Below are 25,533 nucleotides of genomic sequence, written 5' to 3'. Positions count from 1 at the left end.
CCCTTAAGGACTGAATACGTGATATATGTATAAAATATTTACTTTAAGAATGCGTACATATTATATGATTCCTTTTTGTGCTAACCATGATCTAACAGAACATTATTTACCTAAACATGTATTCATTATAGCTTCTGAGGATACAGTTATACGTATACGTAATAGATATATTTGCTTTATATTATATTACAGTTACTGAATGCAAAGTGTACTAAATTGTACATTATTAATTTATTGGAATAGAAAAAAAAAAAAACATTAAAACTGCACAAAAGAAGCAATACAGTCAGACAAAGATAATCGAACTTGCTTTACTTTGTTTTGTAGTGATGTATAAAAGTATTCACCTAAAAAAAATAAACATTTACCAGGAATTAATGTCTGACATCGTCAGAATGACCGAGAAAACTTTAACAAATGTTTCCACAGCTTATTTAAATCACTTGCATGCAGTCTTTAGCGGACTCAGCTATAATTGAAAAGGAAATAGGGCCATTCTATGATGAGAAAAAGAGAGGGAGATAGAACAAAACTGACTCCGACATAAGTTCAACATTTCAGTGGCAGCTTATTCACTCGAGAGCTATTCCGGAGCGGCCTGAAATAACCGCCCCGATTTGGGACTTTATTCTTAAATACCACTGATTTCGTTCGATTCGTGCCGAATACTTCACACATTTTATAGTGATAATAAACTGGGCCCATAACCTTATAAAAATGAAACAAAAGCTTGCGACAGACTTACATTTATTTTATATTTAAGAAGAACCATAGATCATATTTTAAATACAAAAGATTTCAGTGAGGTGCCGTGTGGTTCCCGGCACCAATTGAAAAAAGAATAGGATCACTCTATCTCTTTCTAATGGATGTCGTAAAGCCGACTAAGGGATAACTTGGGATTCTTATTTTAGGCGATGGGCTAGCAACCTGTCGCTATTTGAATTTCAATTCTATCATTAAGTCAAACAGGTGAACGTGGCCAATTGGTCTTTTCGAGACTATAGCTCTGTCTACTCCGCAAGGAATACGGACGTGATTATATGTAGGTATGTATGTATTTCAGTCAGTACCTACTTAATGATTAAATATTTCAGTAAGTAGGTAGGTTATTCGCAAATATAAGGTAATCTTAATCTAATACTCATATTTAAGAAACAACTTAATATATTTATGTCAGTTTATTTCGGGAAAACTATTTATGTAGTACATTATCTTAGTTCACGCTTAATAGGATAATTTGTTATGTTGTATTCATATGTGTGATAAAGAGTATTCTATCTTATTTTCGTATACGATCGCAAACTATCCGAATGCGAATTCAAAAATTTAACCCTTGAGTCGCTTCACATTGATATACAATGGAGTCGCAGAAGGTCAGGTGACTGAAATTATACAGGCTATCTCTGTTATGATAAGTCTATTGCACTGAAAAGCTCTTTGGCTCGGAATAGAATATTTTTAATATTTATAACTTTAAATAATAAATAAAATAAAATTTTGTATGTCTTTGAGAGGTGATTCTTCTTCCTCCTGGAGTTAGTCCCGTTTATATACTCACTACTGGAGAGAGGCTCGGGCCCGCCTTTGACCCCATCCTGGTTTGAGTGAGGTTCAGGTTTTTACACATAGTGGGATATAATGTGATAAACCTCTTAGAATGTTCGGTGATCACCACAAACATTTGCTTGTAAGCTAAGACATTGCACTGGATTTACCAATCAATAACCAAGTCACAATATTTTCTTTTATGTCTTAGAAAATTTCTCGTTACTAAAGTCAACTCGTCGCCCAAAGGGATTCACTGAAATGGGCAAGTTAATTTCAGAAATGGGCACCAAGCGTGCAATGGAGCAAGTAGTATATAGGTACTCTATATCAATGTTCAACGACATTTATCGCTGTGGAGAACGTTGAGACATTCTTAAGTGAATTTCTGAGTTTTGTGTTTAATAAAAAAAACAACTGAATAAAATAAAACTGGAACTGCCATCGAGAGTATAAAATTGTAAAGCAAATATACGTGCGTTTAGTAAAAGATATTTTTAATCTGTTCCTTTGTGAACATTTACATGAACAAAATTAGATAGATCGTTCTTTTACAAATTGAACAATCTTTTTTTTATACAAATTAAACGTTAAACCCACTTCAAACGTCGTATTTTGTTGTTTCCGGGTAAGGGGAAATTACTTAAAAGAAAATAAGATTGATCGACTTCCGTTGAGCGAACTTAAATCTGAAGCATCTATATTATATTATTGTTTATTATTATTATTTCTTTTACAGTTATCGCACCGCCCGTAGGTACATTTATTTAGTCAGGTTCAAGGTTCGACTGGAAGAGAATGCTTTGTGACATTAAGTCCACATTGTACGTGCATAAAGTTTAAAGAAACAAATAAATAATATTGACTGTAAAAAGTAAGATTTAATTAAAAAAGAAAACATCTATAAGATTATCGAATGTATTTTGTGAGTTTTTTTGGCCGAACCGTTACCGTTGCCTTAACTTTAAAGCGACACACTCACTTAACACGTGTTTATCCTTTACGGGTTAGACAGATCCAATAGTCTTAAAACCCGAACACCGTATTACGCTTGATGGCATTCAAATACTTATTGCGACAGCTAGTCAAAAAGAAAATAGATTTTTAAATTGCGGAAAGAAAAGCATGATCCGTTCTAAGAATTTATCGTTTTTATCCTCGTGAACCAAACATTCATATATTTTCTGATGTTTTTACCAACTTTTATTTGAAGTATGATGCCACACGCTCAACTGTTTAATGCCAAAGAGACGTTAGCTTAATAAGTTTTTCAAAAATAGTAATATAAAATAAGCCAGATTTTGAATAGACAGAAAATATATTTTTTTTTTACACTAGCTTGCAACCTAAAAATGCTGCAAGAGTTATTCGGACAGTTGTATTCCCAGCTCCGACCTGGAGTTGTTTTAAAGTGTCGAAATTCAGGAATGCTGCTATCCAAACTGGAAACACGGAGATTCGAATATTTTGATTCGTGTTCGAATGTAAGTGCCACGTCGGCGAAAGTACAACAGTTTTGACAAGTTCATATTTCGAGTGGTTTCGTGTTGGAATAACTTTCAAGGTTTGTGCATTTATATGAACTGGTAAACAGCAAAAGGTAGCGGAAAAACAAATTATTGAAATCGCTGGATTCTTGGTTTAAAGAGATGATTAAATGTTATTCGTGATGTCTGTTCGTGATGTCGGATTCATCAACATAAACAAACGAAAAAACACGCTACTTACCTAATTTAAATTTTGCCCGGAGCTTTTGTAAGAATTCCCAATTAGAAAAGGTTATCAAAATTGGTCGCGGAGTTTGAACTCTATTTTGCCTGTATGTTTTATGGCAAAGGCTCTCAAATACCTATTGCATTAATTAAATTGGTTTAAGAAAATACAGGAATAACTTTCTATTGAGAATTAGGTTGCGATATTCCTATTAAGCCTTCGTGCATAAATTTCCTATAGTTTCATGGGCTTAGTGTTCAGAATCTGAAACAACTTTAATATTGCATCACGAACTCGGTATTAAACGATCAATAAAGCTTACTACAATAGTTCGGCCGGTTTACTAATGTCTACAAAAGTAGAATGGAAAATTTAAAACAGTTGATTAACAACTAATGTTTCTTTGTAAATCTATATATATAAAACTCTTCCGTTACTGAGTGACTGACTGACAGACAACGCACAGTCGAAACTACTGGTCGTAGACAGCTGAAATTTGGAATGTAGGTTCCTTGGGATATGTAGGGGAGCACTAAGAAAGGATTTTTGGAAATTCAACCCCCAAGGGGGGGAAAAGGGGTAAAAACGTTTCTATGAAAAATCTTATTCCTTGGGTTTATTAACTTGAAACTTGGCATGAACACGTACATAGGCAAGTAAATATGTTTGACATTATAAGTTTTTTCAAACTACCCTCCAATCGTGATTTAGGGGGTGCGATTGGGTGACTGATTTATTAACGCACAGCCGAAACCGCTCGGTATAGGAGTCTGAGATTTTGAACAGAGGTTCCTTTAGTAACATAAGTGAGCACTAAGAAGGGATTTTTGAAATGTCAACCCCCAAGGGGGGGAAACGGGATAAACTGAGCCGGGGCTGCGGGAAAGTTCTAACGAGATACCGTGGCCCCGGAACGCAAAGGGCAACTGAAGGAACGAGGTGGGTTTTAGTCAGTAAAAGTCTGACACTCCCTTCCGTTCCACCCAGAGCGGGAGAGGTCATTTGATGATTTCCCATCCTTAAAAAAAAAAGACTTTGTATGACAACTTTCAGTCGTCTCTTTAACATACATAATTATGTACATACATGCATAACATTAATAACATCACGCCTTTAAATCCCTATTTTGTGTTAACACTACCCATACAAACAGCTAAAAGGAAACAAGTGAAGAGACGAAATTTGTCCGCATCCATTTTCACCTAAATTCTTAACGTTAATGAGATTTACTTTTTATTATCAGGTCAACCTAATAGCCTCACATGTACGTATAACTTCGTAAGAATTTTCTTTCAACTCCTAACCGTTGAGGAGTTGTACCTTCCATCATCAGCTCATTCACATGGGATGATGACTATCAGACGCAAATACTTAAACAGATCTATGAAATTGTCAAAAACGTAATTGCCTGTAAATTTGAGGTTTGCCCTTGATTTCCCTGGAATACCATCATCAGATCCTGACTAGGTAACAACGGGACCAACTTGAAAGTATACTCTACCGAACAAAAAAAGAATCACGTAAATCGGGCCATAAATCTCGGCGTAATCGGTATGCATAAATAAAACACCCGAATTTTATCAACTGTATGTTGCTTGCTCGCGTGTCAGCTCTCCCTCTAACCTGTTCATACTGGTAAATAATAAAAAAACTAAAAATATTGTTTACAAGGAAATCCTGTAAGGCCTCTTCGTCCTATAAATCCTGTTTTTTTTTTCTTTTGAGACGATGATTTTGTCTCGCTTTACTTTTTCTATATAGATTTGTATGTATACTAATATTATAAAGAGGAACAATCTATTTTTTTATATGTTTGTTTGTTTACACATGTAATCGATAAACTCCGAAACTACTGAATCGATTTCAAACATTCACCATTAGAAAGCTACATCATCCCTGAGTAACACAGGCTATATTTAATTCCAGTTGTAACAAGATTTCAGCCTGTGGAAGAAAAAGCCCTGTCGAGATCATTAAAAAACGCTATATATAACCGAATTACACGTGGGCGAAGCCGCGGGCGGAAAGCTAGTAATAATATATTTTATTTATGTATATTTATCATTAATTATTTATAAATTAATTGATAACGCATTTAAAATGCTTTTTATGTGCGCTGCCTTGTTGCTGCCTGCCTGCGCTGGTTAACTTAACTGCAAGAAATCCCAATTGAGATAAGTCCGCCATTGTATAAATTATTCTAAAACCAATGACTGCTTTGTAATTTGTTATATTTTTTTTATGTTCAATAAAGAGTTAACAAACAAACAATAATGTGCGTGGTTAGTATAATAATAAAACCCGTAGGTTTGACGTACTGACGGTTTAAAACCGGCGTAAAACTGGGAGAAAAAGTACCCTATGTCCTTCGCCAGCCTCTTAATTACGCGAAATTAAGATTTATTCGTTAAGATTAGTTTGATTTAAGCGAATTATCTGTTAAAAAAACATTCTGGCCAACGGGAGATATTATTCTTCCTCAAAATAAACTCCGTGAAAGTAGAAAAGATTAAGAACTTGAATTCAGCATCCAATTGTTTTGAACTTTAGACCACAAAGTCGTTAACAAATCGTTTGCTTCCCCTCGATCGCCGAGCGCTAATGGATAAACTCTTTTTTTATTGCGCCAAAACAAAATGAATTCCCGAAGCGTGATTGGAAACAATCACTCTGCATGCGAATGAATATCGGTTTGGTAAATTTAAATCGATTTGTTATTTGTATATTCGACAATTCCATTGTTTGGTGAAAGGGTGTGGGAAATAGCTTTGCACTAATCCTTGTGATTTGGTACAACGCAAAAGTAATTTTTGTAGGATCTCGTGGTTGGCAAGAAAAAATTATTACACATGTGTCGCGTAGATAGAAACATACGTTTGTTTATTAGTTCTCTCCAACTACGACATATCTAATTAGCTGGATATTTGACAAAAGTTACACTAAACTAGTTACAATGCAAAAATTGATACTAAACTGAAAGCTAACAAAATTTTTTTTTGTTCAGTCTAATAACAGTTCTGAAAACAGTATAATCCAGAAAGCTTGAAAAAGTCGCACCCTTCTCGAGCGTTACTTGCCTGGCGGTGGTAGTCATTACTGCGAAAATGCTTCTACAGTTAAATGGCTAATTGTGACCGTAATTATACTCAGACGTATCCCATTCAGTATAAAACCATAGTCGTGACAGCCAACTTTCATTTGAAACAGTTCTCTGAGGATGAAAGTGGATATTTTTTATAGTTGGTAAGAGCGGTAGTCATAAAATTATAGAACCTAAACAAAAAATAGAACTATCTTGCGATGGATTAATGGCTTACAGTTTTAATCAAAGGTAATTTATGTGAAACGATCAACATCTACGTAATCTAAACCCAAGAGTGTTAACCAAAGCAATCAATGCTCAATAAGTCAGGAATAGTCGGGATTAGTGAATGGTGCCCATTTGTCTCCCGACGTCGCTTGATCCAGGTCACTAAGATAAAGGACTTTCTGAGTCTCTGTAAATTGCCAATTAGTTGAGTGTTATTAGACGTGCGTCCCTAATTAAAGGTTTCTTGTATACAAGCTCAAGTTGTTTGAGAAACCTTGTAGTTCGGTCATGTTAGACTGTGTGACTGTAGCCGGGCTTAGACTCTTGGTTATTAGAAGTTGTAATGAATTTATGAATAAGTATTAGCTACGTTATTAGGTAGAAAGTCCGCAATCAAGAAAAATGACGAAAGTTATGAGATCATACTTTATTCTAGTTATGAAACTAAAAACGTGTATTAAGATAAACGCGGGCAGAGCTGAAAGAAAAGTTTAGTATTTCAATTAAATTTTGCACGACAATGGTGGTATAGGGTGGTGGCGTCCAATGATGACCCCACAGTTCCTACGCTGTTATCATGTGATTGCATCCGATGGCCCGAATACGTAGCGTGTTTAGTCCATTCCTCAAGTATATATCCTCTTTATCTATAGTATATTCCTTAATATAATGTAGTAGTTCTGCTACGCCCATCTCTTGTAACATTTTAAATAATGCATGGCGCCTTGATTTTTCTTCTCTCCCTGAAGGTATAAACATAATCAACACAAGTGTTGACTATACTCGAACAATTAATAATTATCGGTTGCTTTGCCATACGGCGGAGTTAATTGATCTTAATATCCACGTATAGATCAATCAATTCTAATCAACCAAACGTAAATTAAGCGAACAATATCTATAGAATATTATGTTTCTTGCGCGGTAACAGTCATTAGTAAAATTACTATCGTTAATGAAGGAACTCGTCGTTAACAATATATGCACAGTACTTCATTACATTCTGATTGCTTATGCTTGTATGTCTTCAATTAAAATAGATTGGATATAAAATAAATAGCCGATACAAGTTAAATTGTTATTTTATGAAGTGATACACAGTATAGTTCAGTATTCTTTGTAGCATTGTAAAATATAAAAATGTACAGGGCTCGTGCAAACATAATAATTCCGTATGCTTCTAAACCAACATCTAACAGCAGTTAGTATTTGTGCATTAATTTGTTGGTCAATCAATTGGTTATATTTTATCTGAAATTTATTCGCTGCGAAGTCAGTTGGATTGTTTTTAAGTAATAACTGCGTTTAAATTTTTACTAACAACCTTAATACAATGAGATGATTTTCTATGTTGAAGTTCATACATATATGTAAATGTATATGTATCGTGCCACTTTCCGAAGGGGTTAGGCAGATACTTTATTTTTCCACTTGCTTTAATCCCTGTATACGAAGTACATTCTTGAAATAGCCATAGGGTCAGAATTATACAAGTATCACGTATCATTCCTATTCTTTTTCTTTTTATAAGTGACTGTAAATTTTTGTTCTATAATCACTAGGTAATATATGAAGTATCTGGAGGGTTTGTTTGTAGGAATCTTTGCTAAGGATCTGAATAATTTGAATCATTTGTGCTCATATAAGAGGATGTTAAGTGAATTAATAATAGAAAGTGAAACTTTTTCTTAACACGTTCCTACTTAGAACAATACATTCCAAGCATCTCAATAAAACGAAAAGCAGCCATCAGACTGACGATCATAAAAGATTTCATTTCAACTTTAGTCGAGGACGGAATTCGGTTTATTCGCCAAATGAGTTTTAGGTATATAATTTTAATAAAATATAAAGCAATAGAAATGCCATATTAAGTTAAAAGTACAGGAATTACCTATGTTTTGCCGCCCCCCGCACGCAGATTTCGGCGCAGTTGTAAATCTGAAAATTAAGTTCAAAGATAAAAAAATTATCATAGACAACCATCATGTGCGAAGTACTCATCAGTTCTTACCACTTCTGAATGGAAACTAAAAGAATGTAGTATCTTCTAATTGTATTGCATGTATTTCACTCAGTTTAAAAGTTGTCAAATGAAATGAGATGCAAGATGAAATATTTTATGACTTCTGTAGTATTATATTATTCCGAATTCTTTTGTTTGGGAGATATTCTTGTTATTATAAGTTTGTGGTTATGTCTTCCGTGCGCTTCCGTACAGAAAAATGGAAATGAATAAAGTTTTCCGCGACCGTTGACAAAGGGATACGTTAAGTGCAGATATATTGAAAAAATTTTGATATGATACTAAAATTATTATTAGTTTTCTTTTGATGCTTCCTTATTATTATACGCCATGAATAACAGTCACCCAAAAAGCTGAACGTGGCCTATCAGTTCTTTCAAGACTTTTAGCTCTGTCTACCCCGCAAGGGATATAGACGTGACTATATGTATGAATAACAGTCAAGATAATATCACAAAATTTATGCAATTCTTTTGAAATAAACTAAAATTAAATAAACGTTTATTTTTTAACAATGAAAATTGATTAACTTGAAATGTAATCAAAGTCATTTAGTATCAAATAAAGTCTCGTTATGTATATAAATTATTGGCATTATATGACATTATTGCACTGCTAAAGCAACTGAATAGATTTGTGGTTAGTAACTATTAAAAGCCATCCTTAGACTTTTACATTCATACCAAAACCAACCAAAAAAAAAGATGAAGTAAATAATTTTTCTTTGTCCCGAACAGAATCAATACGTGACTATCATACAGCAAACTATATAACTGACAGATATAACTAAACATCCTCGCAAAGCCGTAAAAGATACATTGGCCTCGGAATCCTTTGAACCGCTCTAAATACAATTTGGGGGTCGTGAAAGTTTTACATCGGGTCGGAGATATAAATTTCCATAAATATCCAGCCATTCGCATACGAATCTGCGATTTTTGTTGGAAACACCGAGCAACTATTTTATTGCCAACAGGATTTCTTACTTTAGACGGTATACTAACTCCAACTTTTTTTTTTTTTTTTTTTTTTTTTTTATTTTAACAGGAAAACTTACAGTAAAATTAATGTAAATTACTAAAATATTAAATTAACTTAAACACAGTTATACAGTTTTCGCATATTACTCTTAAATGCTTGCTTGAAAATATGTCTTATGTTTATACCTACCAGTACAATACTGTGATGTTTTTATACTATAATTTATAAAACTAACTATGTTCGGAAACTCGGTCAAACCAGCTTTTACATAATGAATTTTTGAATTTATTAGTACTGGAAAAGAACAAATCTAAATCCAAATCAAAATTAATTTTAATTTTATTGAAAGCAAGAGAAGCTCGGAGAAAAAAAGAGTTTTTTCTATATTTAGTGGCACAGCGTGAAGTGGAAAGAATAATAGGTTGGCGCAAATTTCTATTAGGGACTCTAATATTAATTTTCGAAAGAAGATGGGGAGAATCAACTTTAGACTGAGCAATTTTCACAAGTTGGGTTATGTCTGCAACTTCCCGTCGTACGTTCAAAGGTAGAAAATGGAACTTTTTGCATCTCTTATCATATCCTGATACATAGGTTTTACACTTAAATTGCAAATGTCTGAGTAATCTGCGTTGTATAGACTCCAATCTATTGACATATACATCATATTGTGGATTCCAAACATTTGAGCAGTACTCCAAAACACTACGTACATACGAGCAATACAAAATTTTAACAAGTTTTATGTTAGAGAATTGTGAGCTAGAACGAATAATAAAACCAAGCAATTTATTAGCTCTATTAACAATGTGATCAATGTGCATCTCATAAGTAAGTTTAGAGTCGTGTATTACGCCCAAGTCCTTAACATTGTCAACACGACTTATCTCATGGCCATCCAACTCATATTTAAATTTCACAGGCTCATTTTTCCGAGTAAAAGTAATAACATTACACTTAGATATGTTAAGATCTAGTCTATTGCTTTTGCAATATTCAGCCACTCTATTTAAATCTTGTTGAAGTAGATAACAATCTTCAATATTGGATATCTTTTTAAATATCTTCATATCATCGGCATATAATAAAATTTGTGAATGAACAAAACATGAGTGAATGTCATTAATAAAGATATTAAATAGTAATGGCCCTAGTATGGATCCCTGAGGCACACCTGAGGGGACCAAGGCAGACCTTGAGGAATATCCATTCACTGCTACAGCCTGAGACCTATTTTCTATGTAGGACGAGAACCATCTAAATAAGTTTCCATGAATACCCGACGAAACTAACTTTGCTAAAAGAATAGAGTGATCAATGCGGTCGAATGCTTTGCTGTAGTCAGTAAAGACAGCATCAACTTGCCCTCCAGATTCCATATTTTCAGTAGCAAAATCAATAAAAGAGATTAAGTTAGAGACAGTAGAACGGTTCTTTATAAAACCATGTTGTTGTTCAATAAAGTCATTAGAAAGGGCACTATAAACTTGAGTGCTGACAATTCGTTCTAAAATTTTTGCAAAAATACATAATTTGGAGACTGGTCTATAATTGATGACCTCAGCTTTACTGCCTTTTTTATGAACGGGGGTTATAAACGCGGACTTCCATATTTTAGGAACAATACCTTCTTGAACGGATCGCTTAAATAATATACTTAGAGGCTCGCATAAAGCTGAGGCACATTTAACAATAAACAATGGTGCAATATCATCCGGTCCAGCACCTTTATTTAAATCAGTAGATTTTAACAGCTCATAAACTTGTTCAGGATTAATCTCAATGTCTCCTATAGATTGAGTATAATTATCATCTGGCATGTTACCAATGGTAACCGAATCATTACTAGAAGAGAAAGTTGACTGGAAATATGCAGCAAATAGATTACAAACGTCTTCACCAGATTGGGCAGAGAGACCGTTGTAAGTTAAAGTAGCAGGTAAAAAATTAGTTCCCTTTTTATTAGACTTGACGAACGACCAGAAACGTTTGGGGTTGTCACATATATCAGCTTCCATATTTTTAATATATTCAGTGTAACACTGTTTTTCGAGTGATTTAGCTCTTTGGCGAAGCAGTGCAAATGTCTCATAGTCCTCTAAATTGTGGTATTTGCGAAATTTTTTTAAAAATTTATATTTTTCTTTAAGTACCTTTTTTAAAGAAGCATTATACCATGGAGGAAAAGAAGTAGGGTTAATGATTTTATGAGGTATAAACTTATCCCTGGCATCGTACAAACATTGATAAAAATAGGTAACAGCCTCCTCTAAACTAGTATCATTTAAGGTAGTTACCCAGTCAATCTGATTTAAAAATGAAATAATTTTGTCATAATCGCCAGACTCAAAAAAATATTTGAGCCTTGAATTGACTTCCAGAGACTGAGTAACGGCAAAGTTTAGAGTAATGTTCAGAGATTTGTGATGAACATTTTCCGGAACTAACGGGTCATCACAACCAGTCACCGATAATTCGGAATTACAGAATAATAAATCAAGAATACGATTTTTACTAATATTACGTATACTATTAAACTGCGATAAATTACACGCCGCGATGGTATCGAAAAAATAGATCTGATTTTCGCCGGATATACCAGAAGGTTGCAGCTGTCCATCATTCAGGTACCAGTCTACGTTACTAAGATTAAAGTCACCTAATATTACAAAGTAATCATCTGGATAAGCATTCACTACATAAGATAATTTATCAGTAAAATTCTGAAGTTGAGAGTTGAATGAATAACCCTGATTTTCGCTGCATAAATAAATAGTACAAAAATGGATCCTTTTTTGTTGTCGATCACTAAATCTTTGGGTTACAGTGACCCAAACGTCCTCAGCTGACGAACTCCATTCGGGGCGACCCACTGATGTAATATCGCGACGCACGGCCAAAAGAACCCCGCCTCCCATCTTTTCTCCAGTACGCGAGTAATCCCTATCCCTACGCCATACTATATATCTATCATCAAAGAGTTCATTATCACTTATACTGTCTGGCAACCATGACTCAGTCAACGAAATAATATCATAATGGTTCATCAATAAATTACGCTTAAAATCATGTGTCTTGGTTCGTAGTCCTTGGGTATTTTGATAGTAAACACTTAACTTATCCACAGATGTAAACGAAGTACAATAACTAAAGCGATACTAAGTAAACAAATAAAAAATAATGACCAGTCATGGAAATAACTTGACGAACTTTGTTTTTTTACATCTAATCTAAAACATATTAGCAATATTTCTATTTTGTTATATTTTATGTATAGATCCAAGAAGATCGTGAATGGTATACAAACAAAAATAACATTAACAATCAATAAACTATACCCATAATACTTTTTCATGTCCATGCCAATAGATAAATAGATAAGAATCAGAACGTAGTTACTAAGGTAGATGAGTAATAAAAATACAATTTGCATATGCGATAACAACTGCTCACCAATCCGTGTACGAGTACAAGCAATAATGACCCGAACAATACAAATAACACATAACAGTAGCGCGTACACTCCTATGCAAGCGTAAATACTTACGCCATTATCACGCTGGCCGATGCCACCTTTTATTCTAACCAACTCAAGTAAACAAAAGAATGCAGTATTGACCGAGGTTCTCAAACTGTTTTTACACTTAAACAATATTCTAAGATACCAAAATAAAAACTTTAACATTATTTTATTTTCAGTAAATCTTTGTCGTTTTTTATGAATATGATTGGCGAAGTATCTGATTTTCTGACCATGATTTTGCAGTGTTTGACCCAAACATATTGAAAATTTTTTTCTTTGGCGGTTGATCTCGCCTTTCTCAAGAGTTCCTTGTTTGATAATGTCAAATGGTCATTGACGTAGAAATTGCCAGCTGTAGAATATCCTAAATTTATCAAATTAAGCTCATTGCATTTCCTAGCCGAAGCCACAAATGCCTCCTTCTTATAGCGATTATTGAGTGCCATCACAATCGGCTTTTCGGATGCAGAATTCCTGGTAGGTATTCGTGCAATGTAATTGATATCGTCGTTCTTTATAGGATAATTACATAACGTGGCAACTTTTTGTACGATCTCATAAAGATTTTCGCTATTCTTTAGTGGTATCCCTCGGATTTCTACATTATTTGATCTGGCCCATTGATCCCTTTCTCCTAGCTCTTGATTTAATCTTTGGATTTCAGCCTTTAAAACTGGGACCTCATCTGCTACCTTTTGCACTTCATCGATCTTAATTTCAAGAGAATTAACTTTATCAACAAAGCTCTTTATTTGATCGTGTGCCATTTCCAAGGAGTCCTTAAGACCACCAATTTCATTTTTTATAGTTTTCACATCCTCAACAAGTGAAGCCAAGGGAGTGAGCTGAGACATGATTTTTTCAAGCTGATCTTGCATCCTATCCATCTGATTGGGTTGAGGCGAAACCGCACCCGATTTGCACTTAGGGCAGCGCCACGTATTTTTTCTATCTCCGAGCTTCCTGTAGCCCGCTTCCGTAATACCGGAGCACTGGAAGTCGAAGTGCTGTTTACAGGCACTACAAATTACACCTTCGGTATGCTTTCCACCACAACTTGCACAGCAAAACATCGTGTCAAAAAATAATATAAAATTAAACTGAATTAAACTGAATTAACCAGGTTGAGAACCACTGAACTTTTACAAGCAAGCGTCTATTCGCTAGTGCGATATGAATGGAACTGAACTTGAAGTAAGTAGAGGTAATATAGTATTGGAGGAAGATACCAATTTTTATGAACATTTGTTCGCTAAGTCTCATATGAAAAATAAGAGTTTTCGCCAAAAAACAAGCAGCCTGTGCTAGACCTCCTTGACCTTGGTAAATAAATATATTAAAACAAGATTTGATCCAATTTGGTCCAGCGTTTTAGCCGTGGAAGCGTAACAGACAGGTACTCGTATTCGCTTTGAAATGCCCGTCTGTTACGCTTTTTATGGAAGTGTGGACCAATTTTATGTGCAATTTAAAGAACAAAAGATTGAATAAATAATAGACTCCCGCAAATGAAAGTCGAAAAAATATTTTATTCATATTATATCAATTCATAAAATGTACTAAAAACATAATTTAACTAAACACATTTTGTAAAACGTATGCACATTTTTAAATAAAATAATAAAATTGTGTAACAGAGTTTCAGTTTGAAAATATCATGTTCTTTTTTCTCATTTAGTGATTAACAGATTTCAGAGTTTTAAAATTTTGTATAGAGACAACTTGATTCGATAGCTTCTTTTATCTTCTGCCTATGTGTATATCTAAATATTCGCAACAAATTAACAAGCATGATTCTTAAGGAATTATTATCCAATTAGAAAAAGTTAGTTGACATCATGCCCCGGCCGGGATTTGAACCCGGGAGCTCTGGTGTCACAGACATGAGCGCACTACCGCTGCGCCACAGAGACCGTCAAAATTTGCAAAAGTATTTAATATTAATATTACTTAATCACAATCTAGATTGAAATAAACAATTCTTTACTTTTCACAAATTACCACGAAAATTAAACCCGAATTAAATCAAGTTCATCGCAAATTTAAATAAAATAAACTGTAAATTGAAGTAAATAATAAATGAAGTAAAGAATGATGATCTTTCTTCTATGAAACAACTAAGAAATATCAGTTTAAAAATTAAACGGGCATCCTTCAGGAAATTCAATTACAGCGATAAAAGATAAACCACGGTCTCTCCAAAATGAGTTTGGGAAAAGACAAACTTTATAAATGGTTTTAGAAAAACATCATAAAATGTCTGACCCGGCATCAATCATAGAACCGCTTCTTTGAAATAAGTTTTATTACGAAGTTAAAATTAAATCTGATTCGAAATTATAATCCCAAGCAAATCGAAAGAAGATTTTCTAAATTTATATTGTTTTAGTTTATATGAGTACATACAAACTTTATGATTTGAAAAAGTTTAATCTTTTATTCATATTTAAAAGCTAAGTGTACTCCATTCAAAACATGGTTACTATAATTCTCCACATCGTTATAAATAAAGAGAGAGGAGAAAATAATTTTACATAGGTTCTCATAGTCAAAAATATACAAGACTAGCTTTCCGCCCGCGGCTTCGCCCACGTGTAATTCGGTTATATATAGCGTTTTTTAATGATCTCGACAGGGCTTTTTCTTCCACAGGCTGAAATCTTGTTACAACTGGAATTAAATATAGCCTGTGTTACTCAGGGATGATGTAGCTTTCTAATGGTGAATGTTTGAAATCGATTCAGTAGTTTCGGAGTTTATCGATTACATGTGTAAACAAACAAACATATAAAAAAATAGATTGTTCCTCTTTATAATATTAGTATACATACAAATCTATATAGAAAAAGTAAAGCGAGACAAAATCATCGTCTCAAAAGAAAAAAAAAACAGGATTTATAGGACGAAGAGGCCTTACAGGATTTCCTTGTAAACAATATTTTTAGTTTTTTTATTATTTACCAGTATGAACAGGTTAGAGGGAGAGCTGACACGCGAGCAAGCAACATACAGTTGATAAAATTCGGGTGTTTTATTTATGCATACCGATTACGCCGAGATTTATGGCCCGATTTACGTGATTCTTTTTTTGTTCGGTAGAGTATACTTTCAAGTTGGTCCCGTTGTTACCTAGTCAGGATCTGATGATGGTATTCCAGGGAAATCAAGGGCAAACCTCAAATTTACAGGCAATTACGTTTTTGACAATTTCATAGATCTGTTTAAGTATTTGCGTCTGATAGTCATCATCCCATGTGAATGAGCTGATGATGGAAGGTACAACTCCTCAACGGTTAGGAGTTGAAAGAAAATTCTTACGAAGTTATACGTACATGTGAGGCTATTAGGTTGACCTGATAATAAAAAGTAAATCTCATTAACGTTAAGAATTTAGGTGAAAATGGATGCGGACAAATTTCGTCTCTTCACTTGTTTCCTTTTAGCTGTTTGTATGGGTAGTGTTAACACAAAATAGGGATTTAAAGGCGTGATGTTATTAATGTTATGCATGTATGTACATAATTATGTATGTTAAAGAGACGACTGAAAGTTGTCATACAAAGTCTTTTTTTTTTAAGGATGGGAAATCATCAAATGACCTCTCCCGCTCTGGGTGGAACGGAAGGGAGTGTCAGACTTTTACTGACTAAAACCCACCTCGTTCCTTCAGTTGCCCTTTGCGTTCCGGGGCCACGGTATCTCGTTAGAACTTTCCCGCAGCCCCGGCTCAGTTTATCCCGTTTCCCCCCCTTGGGGGTTGACATTTCAAAAATCCCTTCTTAGTGCTCACTTATGTTACTAAAGGAACCTCTGTTCAAAATCTCAGACTCCTATACCGAGCGGTTTCGGCTGTGCGTTAATAAATCAGTCACCCAATCGCACCCCCTAAATCACGATTGGAGGGTAGTTTGAAAAAACTTATAATGTCAAACATATTTACTTGCCTATGTACGTGTTCATGCCAAGTTTCAAGTTAATAAACCCAAGGAATAAGATTTTTCATAGAAACGTTTTTACCCCTTTTCCCCCCCTTGGGGGTTGAATTTCCAAAAATCCTTTCTTAGTGCTCCCCTACATATCCCAAGGAACCTACATTCCAAATTTCAGCTGTCTACGACCAGTAGTTTCGACTGTGCGTTGTCTGTCAGTCAGTCACTCAGTAACGGAAGAGTTTTATATATATAGACTAGCTTTCCGCCCGCGGCTTCGCCCACGTGTAATTCGGTTATATATAGCGTTTTTTAATGATCTCGACAGGGCTTTTTCTTCCACAGGCTGAAATCTTGTTACAACTGGAATTAAATATAGCCTGTGTTACTCAGGGATGATGTAGCTTTCTAATGGTGAATGTTTGAAATCGATTCAGTAGTTTCGGAGTTTATCGATTACATGTGTAAACAAACAAACATATAAAAAAATAGATTGTTCCTCTTTATAATATTAGTATACATACAAATCTATATAGAAAAAGTAAAGCGAGACAAAATCATCGTCTCAAAAGAAAAAAAAAACATTACACACAGATTTATAGGACGAAGAGGCCTTACAGGATTTCCTTCTGTTTAAGTATTTGCGTCTGATAGTCATCATCCCATGTGAATGAGCTGATGATGGAAGGTACAACTCCTCAACGGTTAGGAGTTGAAAGAAAATTCTTACGAAGTTATACGTACATGTGAGGCTATTAGGTTGACCTGATAATAAAAAGTAAATCTCATTAACGTTAAGAATTTAGGTGAAAATGGATGCGGACAAATTCCGTCTCTTCACTTGTTTCCTTTTAGCTGTTTGTATGGGTAGTGTTAACACAAAATAGGGATTTAAAGGCGTGATGTTATTAATGTTATGCATGTATGTACATAATTATGTATGTTATTATGTATGTTAAAGAGACGACTGAAAGTTGTCATACAAAGTCTTTTTTTTTAAGGATGGGAAATCATCAAATGACCTCTCCCGCTCTGGGTGGAACGGAAGGGAGTGTCAGACTTTTACTGACTAAAACCCACCTCGTTCCTTCAGTTGCCCTTTGCTTTCCGGGGCCACGGTATCTCGTTAGAACTTTCCCGCAGCCCCGGCTCAGTTTATCCCGTTTCCCCCCCTTGGGGGTTGACATTTCAAAAATCCCTTCTTAGTGCTCAATTATGTTACTAAAGGAACCTCTGTTCAAAATATCAGACTCCTATACCGAGCGGTTTCGGCTGTGCGTTAATAAATCAGTCACCCAATCGCACCCCCTAAATCACGATTGGAGGGTAGTTTGAAAAAACTTATAATGTCAAACATATTTACTTGCCTATGTACGTGTTCATGCCAAGTTTCAAGTTTATAAACCCAAGGAATAAGATTTTTCATAGAAACGTTTTTACCCCTTTTCCCCCCCTTGGGGGTTGAATTTCCAAAAATCCTTTCTTAGTGCTTCCCTACATATCCCAAGGAACCTACATTCCAAATTTCAGCTGTCTACGACCAGTAGTTTCGACTGTGCGTTGTCTGTCAGTCAGTCACTCAGTAACGGAAGAGTTTTATATATATAGATTAGAAATATCCAAGCACTAAAGAAAAAACTATCCACAACAACCTTTTAAACTAGGATATTGTTATACTCAACAATATTATATTTCCACTATCTGACGAGGGTGCTTCAAGCACAATGATATATTAGGCTTAATCCCGGATAGTCGAGGAACAAACCACACAAACCATTATTTGGTTACCATCTGCCGTCAAAGTAATAAAGCGAGCCAATTTTCGGCCGCTTATACTGCTTGTTTCTCATAAGCACTGCTCACATTATTAGCTAAGCTAAGTAAGCATTCAATATTGAGCGACTGTGGTCGAATAATGTAAGTACAAAAAAAAAACTCGTTTTAAGATTAAACGATTGCAATCCTATCACGGTAATGTGCATTCATTTAAAAACTAACAGATGCTCTGTTCATACAGTGTTCAAAACGTTATGAGGAATCCTCCATATTTAGAAAAAAAAACGTTAACCATGATTCTATATTAAGACAATATAGATAGAGAAACAACCTACGTTTCTTAGGAGCTTCTTTAATAAAGGAGACTTCAGTAAGATGTGGCTTACAAGTCTTGTGATTATTGGTTTTGATTATTATAGGCTATGTAATACAGATGACGGAAAGAATAAAAACATATTGTGTAAGTATAAATTCTCATGTGACAAACAGTTTCCAAGTTTATAAATGAAAGGTTATCTTTCAGTGTGACCAACGCTTACCTTTGCTTGTTTGTGACGTAGACGTGATATCTGTTCGGGTTTTGCTTCGCGCAGATAACAGATCTAATCCCACGTCCATATTGTTGCCAAAGTTATTCCAGTTTGACCAACTAATTTGTGAAATGTTTACCGTGCGGAAAGTACTTGATGTATGAGATTAAACGCAGAATGGAAAACATGAATATTCGCAAATTTTGAGAACTTAATTTAGTAGAAATGAAGGAACTAACTTTTGACTGGGACTTTCTCACGTGGGCATTAAAATATTTTTAGATGATTGTGTAAACTGAAGTAGTCAAAGGTATAAGATTTAAAAAAAAGTTATCTAACTTATCACCTTTGAGTCTTATGACTATTTGTCTTACTTGAAAGGGATAATGTGTATTTGTACCTACTTAATTTGGCAAAATAATATAAATATAAGCAAAAATATATTTTTGGTATTTATGCTTGTAACACGAAAAGTTTCGAACCACTGATCTTATTTTGTTGTATTTCCAATAGAATTTTTAAATTCGTGGAGAAAAAAAAATCGGTTAAGTAATTTTAGAGCTATTCACTATTTTCCAAAAATAGAAGTGTTTACCAGGTCTTAGTATGCGCCGTACAACTCGTTATTTTAATTTACTATATGCGCAGATAATGAAGTACTGATACGCTCTACATTACTTCGGGTACAAATCGAACTTAGAATAATAAAGCTAATTCTGACTTATCTGCAAACTACAGGATTCGTACACAATAACGCAAACTTTATCTTTGGTAACAAACTTTTCTATTACCCCACAGTTACTCGTTTCGTAAATTCAATTAACGTAATGTTAACATATCCGCAGTGTGTATAAATCTTTAAAGCTATCCAAACTCAATCAGCAGGTTTGTTCCGGGCTAATGGGAAAAGGTTCTTTGTTACGGCTTGATTTAATTCCTTGTTTGGATATCGGATCTATTGACGCACCCGCATTCATTTATATAAAATATCCTTTTTGTTCGGGGTAGTATGGGTATATATAAATATAAATCAATTTAGGGCGTGTGGTAAAATGTCAAGCAATTTCTTGGATGTATAGGTTTATAAAGATGAGAGGTTTAGAAAATAAAAGGAGCGTGGGTTCGTTGTCTCCATGTTTTTTCAGTACCTTTTACATCGAATCAGAATTGGAAATGCATAGAGTATAATAACAGCGACTATCGGTAAATTCGTAACAATGCCATCTAGTGCAAATCGGTGGAACTACAACGAGGTCAATACATATGGTTGAGTGTCCACTCATTAAAGTTCTGAAAAATTAATAAGATGGCTCTGTTGATAGATATTTGGTTTTCGGAAAAGAGAAATAGGATTATTCCGTATGTTTATTGTGTTAAAGAAGGGTACCTACTGAAGAACAAAGTTACTTACGAAATCTGTATTTCTACTAAACATAAAAACGTACCGTTTACATTGGATTTGGATTTTAATTAAAAATAACAAACGATTTACTAAAATCAGAACTCATAACATACACAAAGGGTACATTATAATTTACTTTAGTAACCCCTATTTACAAAGCGACATTACGTCTCATTTCTGATTTAATTGAAATGGCTCTATACCGCAGTAGCCATTGGTACAATTTATAAGCAAAAGTCAAATGGTTAAGTTATAATGTTTTTTGACATGCATTGCATGTTTTTAAAGAACAATTCTTAAGATGAACATATACGAAAACCGATTAGTATGCGAATCGAATTTGTCGTTGAAAATTTTTCTTCGTGGTGTCCATACTTTACTTTTTCGATTTTCCCCTATTTCTGAAATATTTTACTTTCAAGTTTTTTAGTAGGTATTTGACTCTCTTCTTGTAATCTGACCTTGCTTTTTATGTTCACTATCTTATTCTATTAATTGGTTATGCTACGATCACATACTTCTTTCGCTTCATCCACATATATAACTCTCTTCATGCAAGCTCTTCGGTTCCGGGTACTCTTGACCTGGCCTTTTGCTAGAACGTCTCCGATTTGATCAAGGTACGTTGATGTAGGCCTCCCCACTCTTACGTTTCCATTCACACTCTTCTTGTTTATTTGCTTGGTCAACCTGCTTTCATTCATTCGCTGCACAAAGTCAAACCATAAATATTTCATTTTACTTATTCATTGGTTCATTTATATATTTATATTAATCCTTGTTCGTTCAAATATCTTGTACCATTTCTTCTTAATCAGTCGATTCGCAGTCTCCTGAATGTCCTTAGAAAAGTATCTCGGGAAATCACTCTCAGTAAATTTAAAATGCAGTTGTTTTTGTGATATAAAAGGATTTATTGTTTTATAAATGCATAGAAATGATGTGGCACTATCAAGACAACAAATTTAAATTTTGTAACAAGTGTATTTCCGAAACTCGAAAAACGCATAAAATCAACACGTAACAATATAATGACTATGTACCTACTAATGTATTATGTACTTTATGATGACATAGTTATGTTTAAACTAGGTGCTTCGCTCATGTGGGTATTTCTTGATAAAAGTACCATGTGTATTCTTCTACTTTTGTACAAAATTTTATCAAAATCCGTCTAGTAGATTTTGCGTGAAAGAGTAACAAACACACATCCATACAAACTTTCGCATTAGTAGGATTATTCATTCATCCATTCATATATTCACGTCTATATGCTTTGCAGGATAGACAGAGCCAAGCAGTCTTGAAAGATAGAACGGCCGCGTATAGCTGTTAGGCTTAATGATATAATTGAGATTCAAATAGTGAGAGGTTGCTAGCCCATCGCCTATAAGAAGGACCTCAACTTTACAAGTATAGACTTGTTTGACTTGTAAAGTTGAGGTAAGGGATAGCCCTTAGTCGCCCTTTACGACATCCACAGGAGAGAGAAGTGGTCCTATTCTTTTTGATGTTGGTGTCGGAAAATACACGGCATAGTAGGATTTATTGCGGAATATTCCTACTTTGAGGGAAAATTACTTAACAACTTACCGCGTTGAGAAGAGATGTGATTAATATGGCCACATCATAGTTGCGGGCCGCCATTTTGCAGTGCAGCTGACGTTTGACGAATGTGACGACGGGATCAATCTGCCAACGCGTTATATTAATTTACGAGTTGCTTCATGATTTCGCTATATTCACAAACACACTTATAATTATACATCTTGTCTCAAAGGTGTAGGCCGAGACTTTATCTTACACACTGTCACAATCCCTGCAAATTCTTTTAATTTATGCACATAAATTTCTAAAACAAATTTAACACATTGGTCATATTGATTAATGAACAAAAATGAAATCCACTGAATAAAATACTACGGATACATTTTTCTCAATTGTATCTCTAATTGATAAATAATTTAATTGGTTTCATTTTGCGAATTGGGATAACTTAGGCACCTTTTTTTATACAGACTAGGCATTTAAAACGGCTAAGGAAAAAATATTAAAAAAATAGATATTAAGAAGTAACCGTGGACCGCAGTAATTTCTTCTTTATGATATATATATTTTTTTCAATAAATTTTTCAATTTTTACATCCAAATGTCGAGGACAGTACCAAAAACAAAAAGCCTTTTGGTTTATTCGGATCGAACCCGGTTAAATTTGTGATTCAGGAGTTAGCACATCACCACTACGCCATAGCGACAACTTTATATTCGTATAATCTGATATGTCGTCACAACTCCATTTCTCACTAGTGCCGATATATCCAATGCTCAAAGCTATGCACAAAGGAATCGAGCATTGCATTCACTACCAATTTGTGTAAGAACAAGAGCCTGTACCGTAGCACTCTCGGTTCTGATATACGAGTATCCTAGTGTAGAAAGGCGCCCGCCATAACCCTAGAAGGCTTGGGCCGTAAAGCTCAGAATGTAGGGATTTACAATAAAATTTATCTCGACTATGGAATGCGTGAAATTTTCAGAGTGACATGCAAATGTTTCAAGTTCCTAAGTTTTGAAATGGGATAGAATTCCACTAACATAAGTCAAATTTAATCTTCGCCAAGACGTTTCACTTGGCATATAGTGGAAAAAGTGCATAACAGATCTTTTTCTTTCATAAAAAAGAAAACAGTTTTTGAAGCATAGCGTAAATAGGCTATAGTTTTCGCGGGTATATATATGTATATACGTTTCAAAATTTAAAAATACATACATATAATCATGTCTGTATCCTCTACGAGGTAGACAGAGCCTACAATTTCGAAAAGATTGAAAGGCCACTTTCAGCTGACTTGTAATGATGGAAATAAGATTCAGACAGTGATTTCAGTTTCATTCATTCATATGTATCCCGTCTATGTCCTTTGCGGCGTAGACAGAGTCAGCAGTCTTGAAAGACTGACAGGTCACGTTCAGCTTCAATATTTTAAAATTCAATCTATGTACGGACAAAAAGATAACATACCAACTCTCCAGCCTCGCATGGAGTCGATACATACTATGTAGAGTTATATTTTCAATATCTCTAATAGAACTCCAATACCGATAGAACTAGTAATATTACGATGCTCGCCATCTTTGGGATGAAATTCAATGAAATCATTTATCTTCGCTACAGATCGAGTGTATTTTATAGCTGATAGTTTATGAAGACGAAGTGTGCTTTGCAGTTATACATATACCTACAAAATTAAATTTGATACTTTGCCTTTAAGATTGTGACTGGCTTCGTAGCCCAAGTTAAAAATAAGCAAAACTCCTATTGGTAGTAATGTACATTCAGTCAGAAAAGTATCGGGAATGGATTATTTATTTATGGTTCCAAATTCAAATTTTTGTTTTTTTTTGTTGTTGTTAGATTGGCACAACTGTTTTCCATTTTGGCGCGGAGTTTGAGTTGCATCTGTTGTTTACATTAAATACAGTGCTATTTTTAGTTATATCATATCTAGTGTGTATTGCTAATTTCATAATGGATAAAAACATCGAACAAAGAGTTTGTCTTAAATTTTGCATTGCCAATGGAATATCGTGTTCGGAGTCACTGAAAATGTTACAGAAGGCTTACGGTGAATCGACTTTATCAAAAACTCGTGCTTATGAGTGGTACAAAGCGTTCAAAAGCGGTCGAGATGTGATGGAAGATTTGCCTCGCTCTGGTAGGCCATCAACGTCTGCAACTGAAGTTAACATCGCAAAAGTGAAGGAAATAGTGACTGAAAATCCTCATTCAACTTTGAGAGAGATAGCCACTGAACTTTCTGTATCTCACGAGTCGATCCGTACCATTTTAACTAATAATTTGGGTATGAAACATGTTGCCGCTCGGCTAGTCCCAAAAGACCTGAATTTTTTTCAAAAACTCAATTGCATGAGAGTCGCTGAGGACATGCTAGAACGAGTCAATTCCGACCCAACATTCATGAAACGCATTGTTACTGGTGACGAGAAGTGGGTTTACGAGTTTGACATGCAAACTAGTCAACAAGCTTCGGAGTGGCGCCTTCCAACTGAACCGAAACCGAAAAAACCACGCCAAAGTCGTTCAAAAGTCAAAGTCATGTTGACTGTTTTCTTTGACTATCGCGGTGTTATGCACTCGGAATTCTTGCCGGAAGGTTAAACGGTAAATAAGGAATATTATTTGAGTGTTATGCGGCGTTTAAGAGAGCAAATCCGACGAAAAAGGCCAGATTTGTGGAAAGAAAATTCTTGGATTTTGCACCATGATAATGCACCTTCGCACAAGGCCATCATTGTGAACGAATTTTTAACCAAACACTCAACAAATACCATCGAGCAACCACCATATTCACCAGATATGGCTCCAGCCGACTTTTTTCTTTTTCCTAAACTCAAATTACCACTTCGTGGCACCCGTTTTCAATCGGTAGAAGACATAAAAGAGAATTCGCGGCGAGAACTGACCTCAATTCCGGAAACAGCGTTTAAAAAATGTTTTGATGATTGGATTATTCGTTGGCGTAAGTGTATCGTTTCTAAAGGAGCATATTTTGAAGGTGATAAAATAAATTTGGATGAATAATAAACAGTTTGTGTATTATTGATCTTTTCCTGCTACTTTCTTGACAGAGTAGTATGTTGAAATGCCAAATATTGTACAAATTTCCAATGGTTTTATAGTGTTCTAGGGATGGTTTTTCTGAACAACTCCTATTCGAACTTGCCGATAAAGTCGGCATCATTTTTTACTATCGCCAACCGCCATCAGTCGCAT

At 34.7% G+C, this 25,533-nt stretch overlaps 1 protein-coding gene across 1 annotated transcript; it reads right to left on the bottom strand.

Moving 5' to 3' along the window:
- Positions 1-13,251: 13,251 nt before the first annotated feature.
- LOC132902196 (uncharacterized) lies at positions 13,252-14,279 on the bottom strand. The gene has a single exon (XM_060946308.1). It carries the CDS (start codon positions 14,172-14,174, stop codon positions 13,263-13,265), a length of 912 nt encoding a protein of 303 aa, XP_060802291.1. The 5' UTR covers positions 14,175-14,279; the 3' UTR covers positions 13,252-13,262.
- Positions 14,280-25,533: the final 11,254 nt, after the last annotated feature.

This window comes from Amyelois transitella, chromosome 10 (genome assembly GCF_032362555.1).
Source record: "Amyelois transitella isolate CPQ chromosome 10, ilAmyTran1.1, whole genome shotgun sequence".
In the NCBI taxonomy this organism is placed as follows: domain Eukaryota; kingdom Metazoa; phylum Arthropoda; class Insecta; order Lepidoptera; family Pyralidae; genus Amyelois; species Amyelois transitella.
The sequence above is the reverse complement of the archived record's forward strand: the minus strand, read 5'-3'. Positions and strand labels throughout refer to the sequence as shown.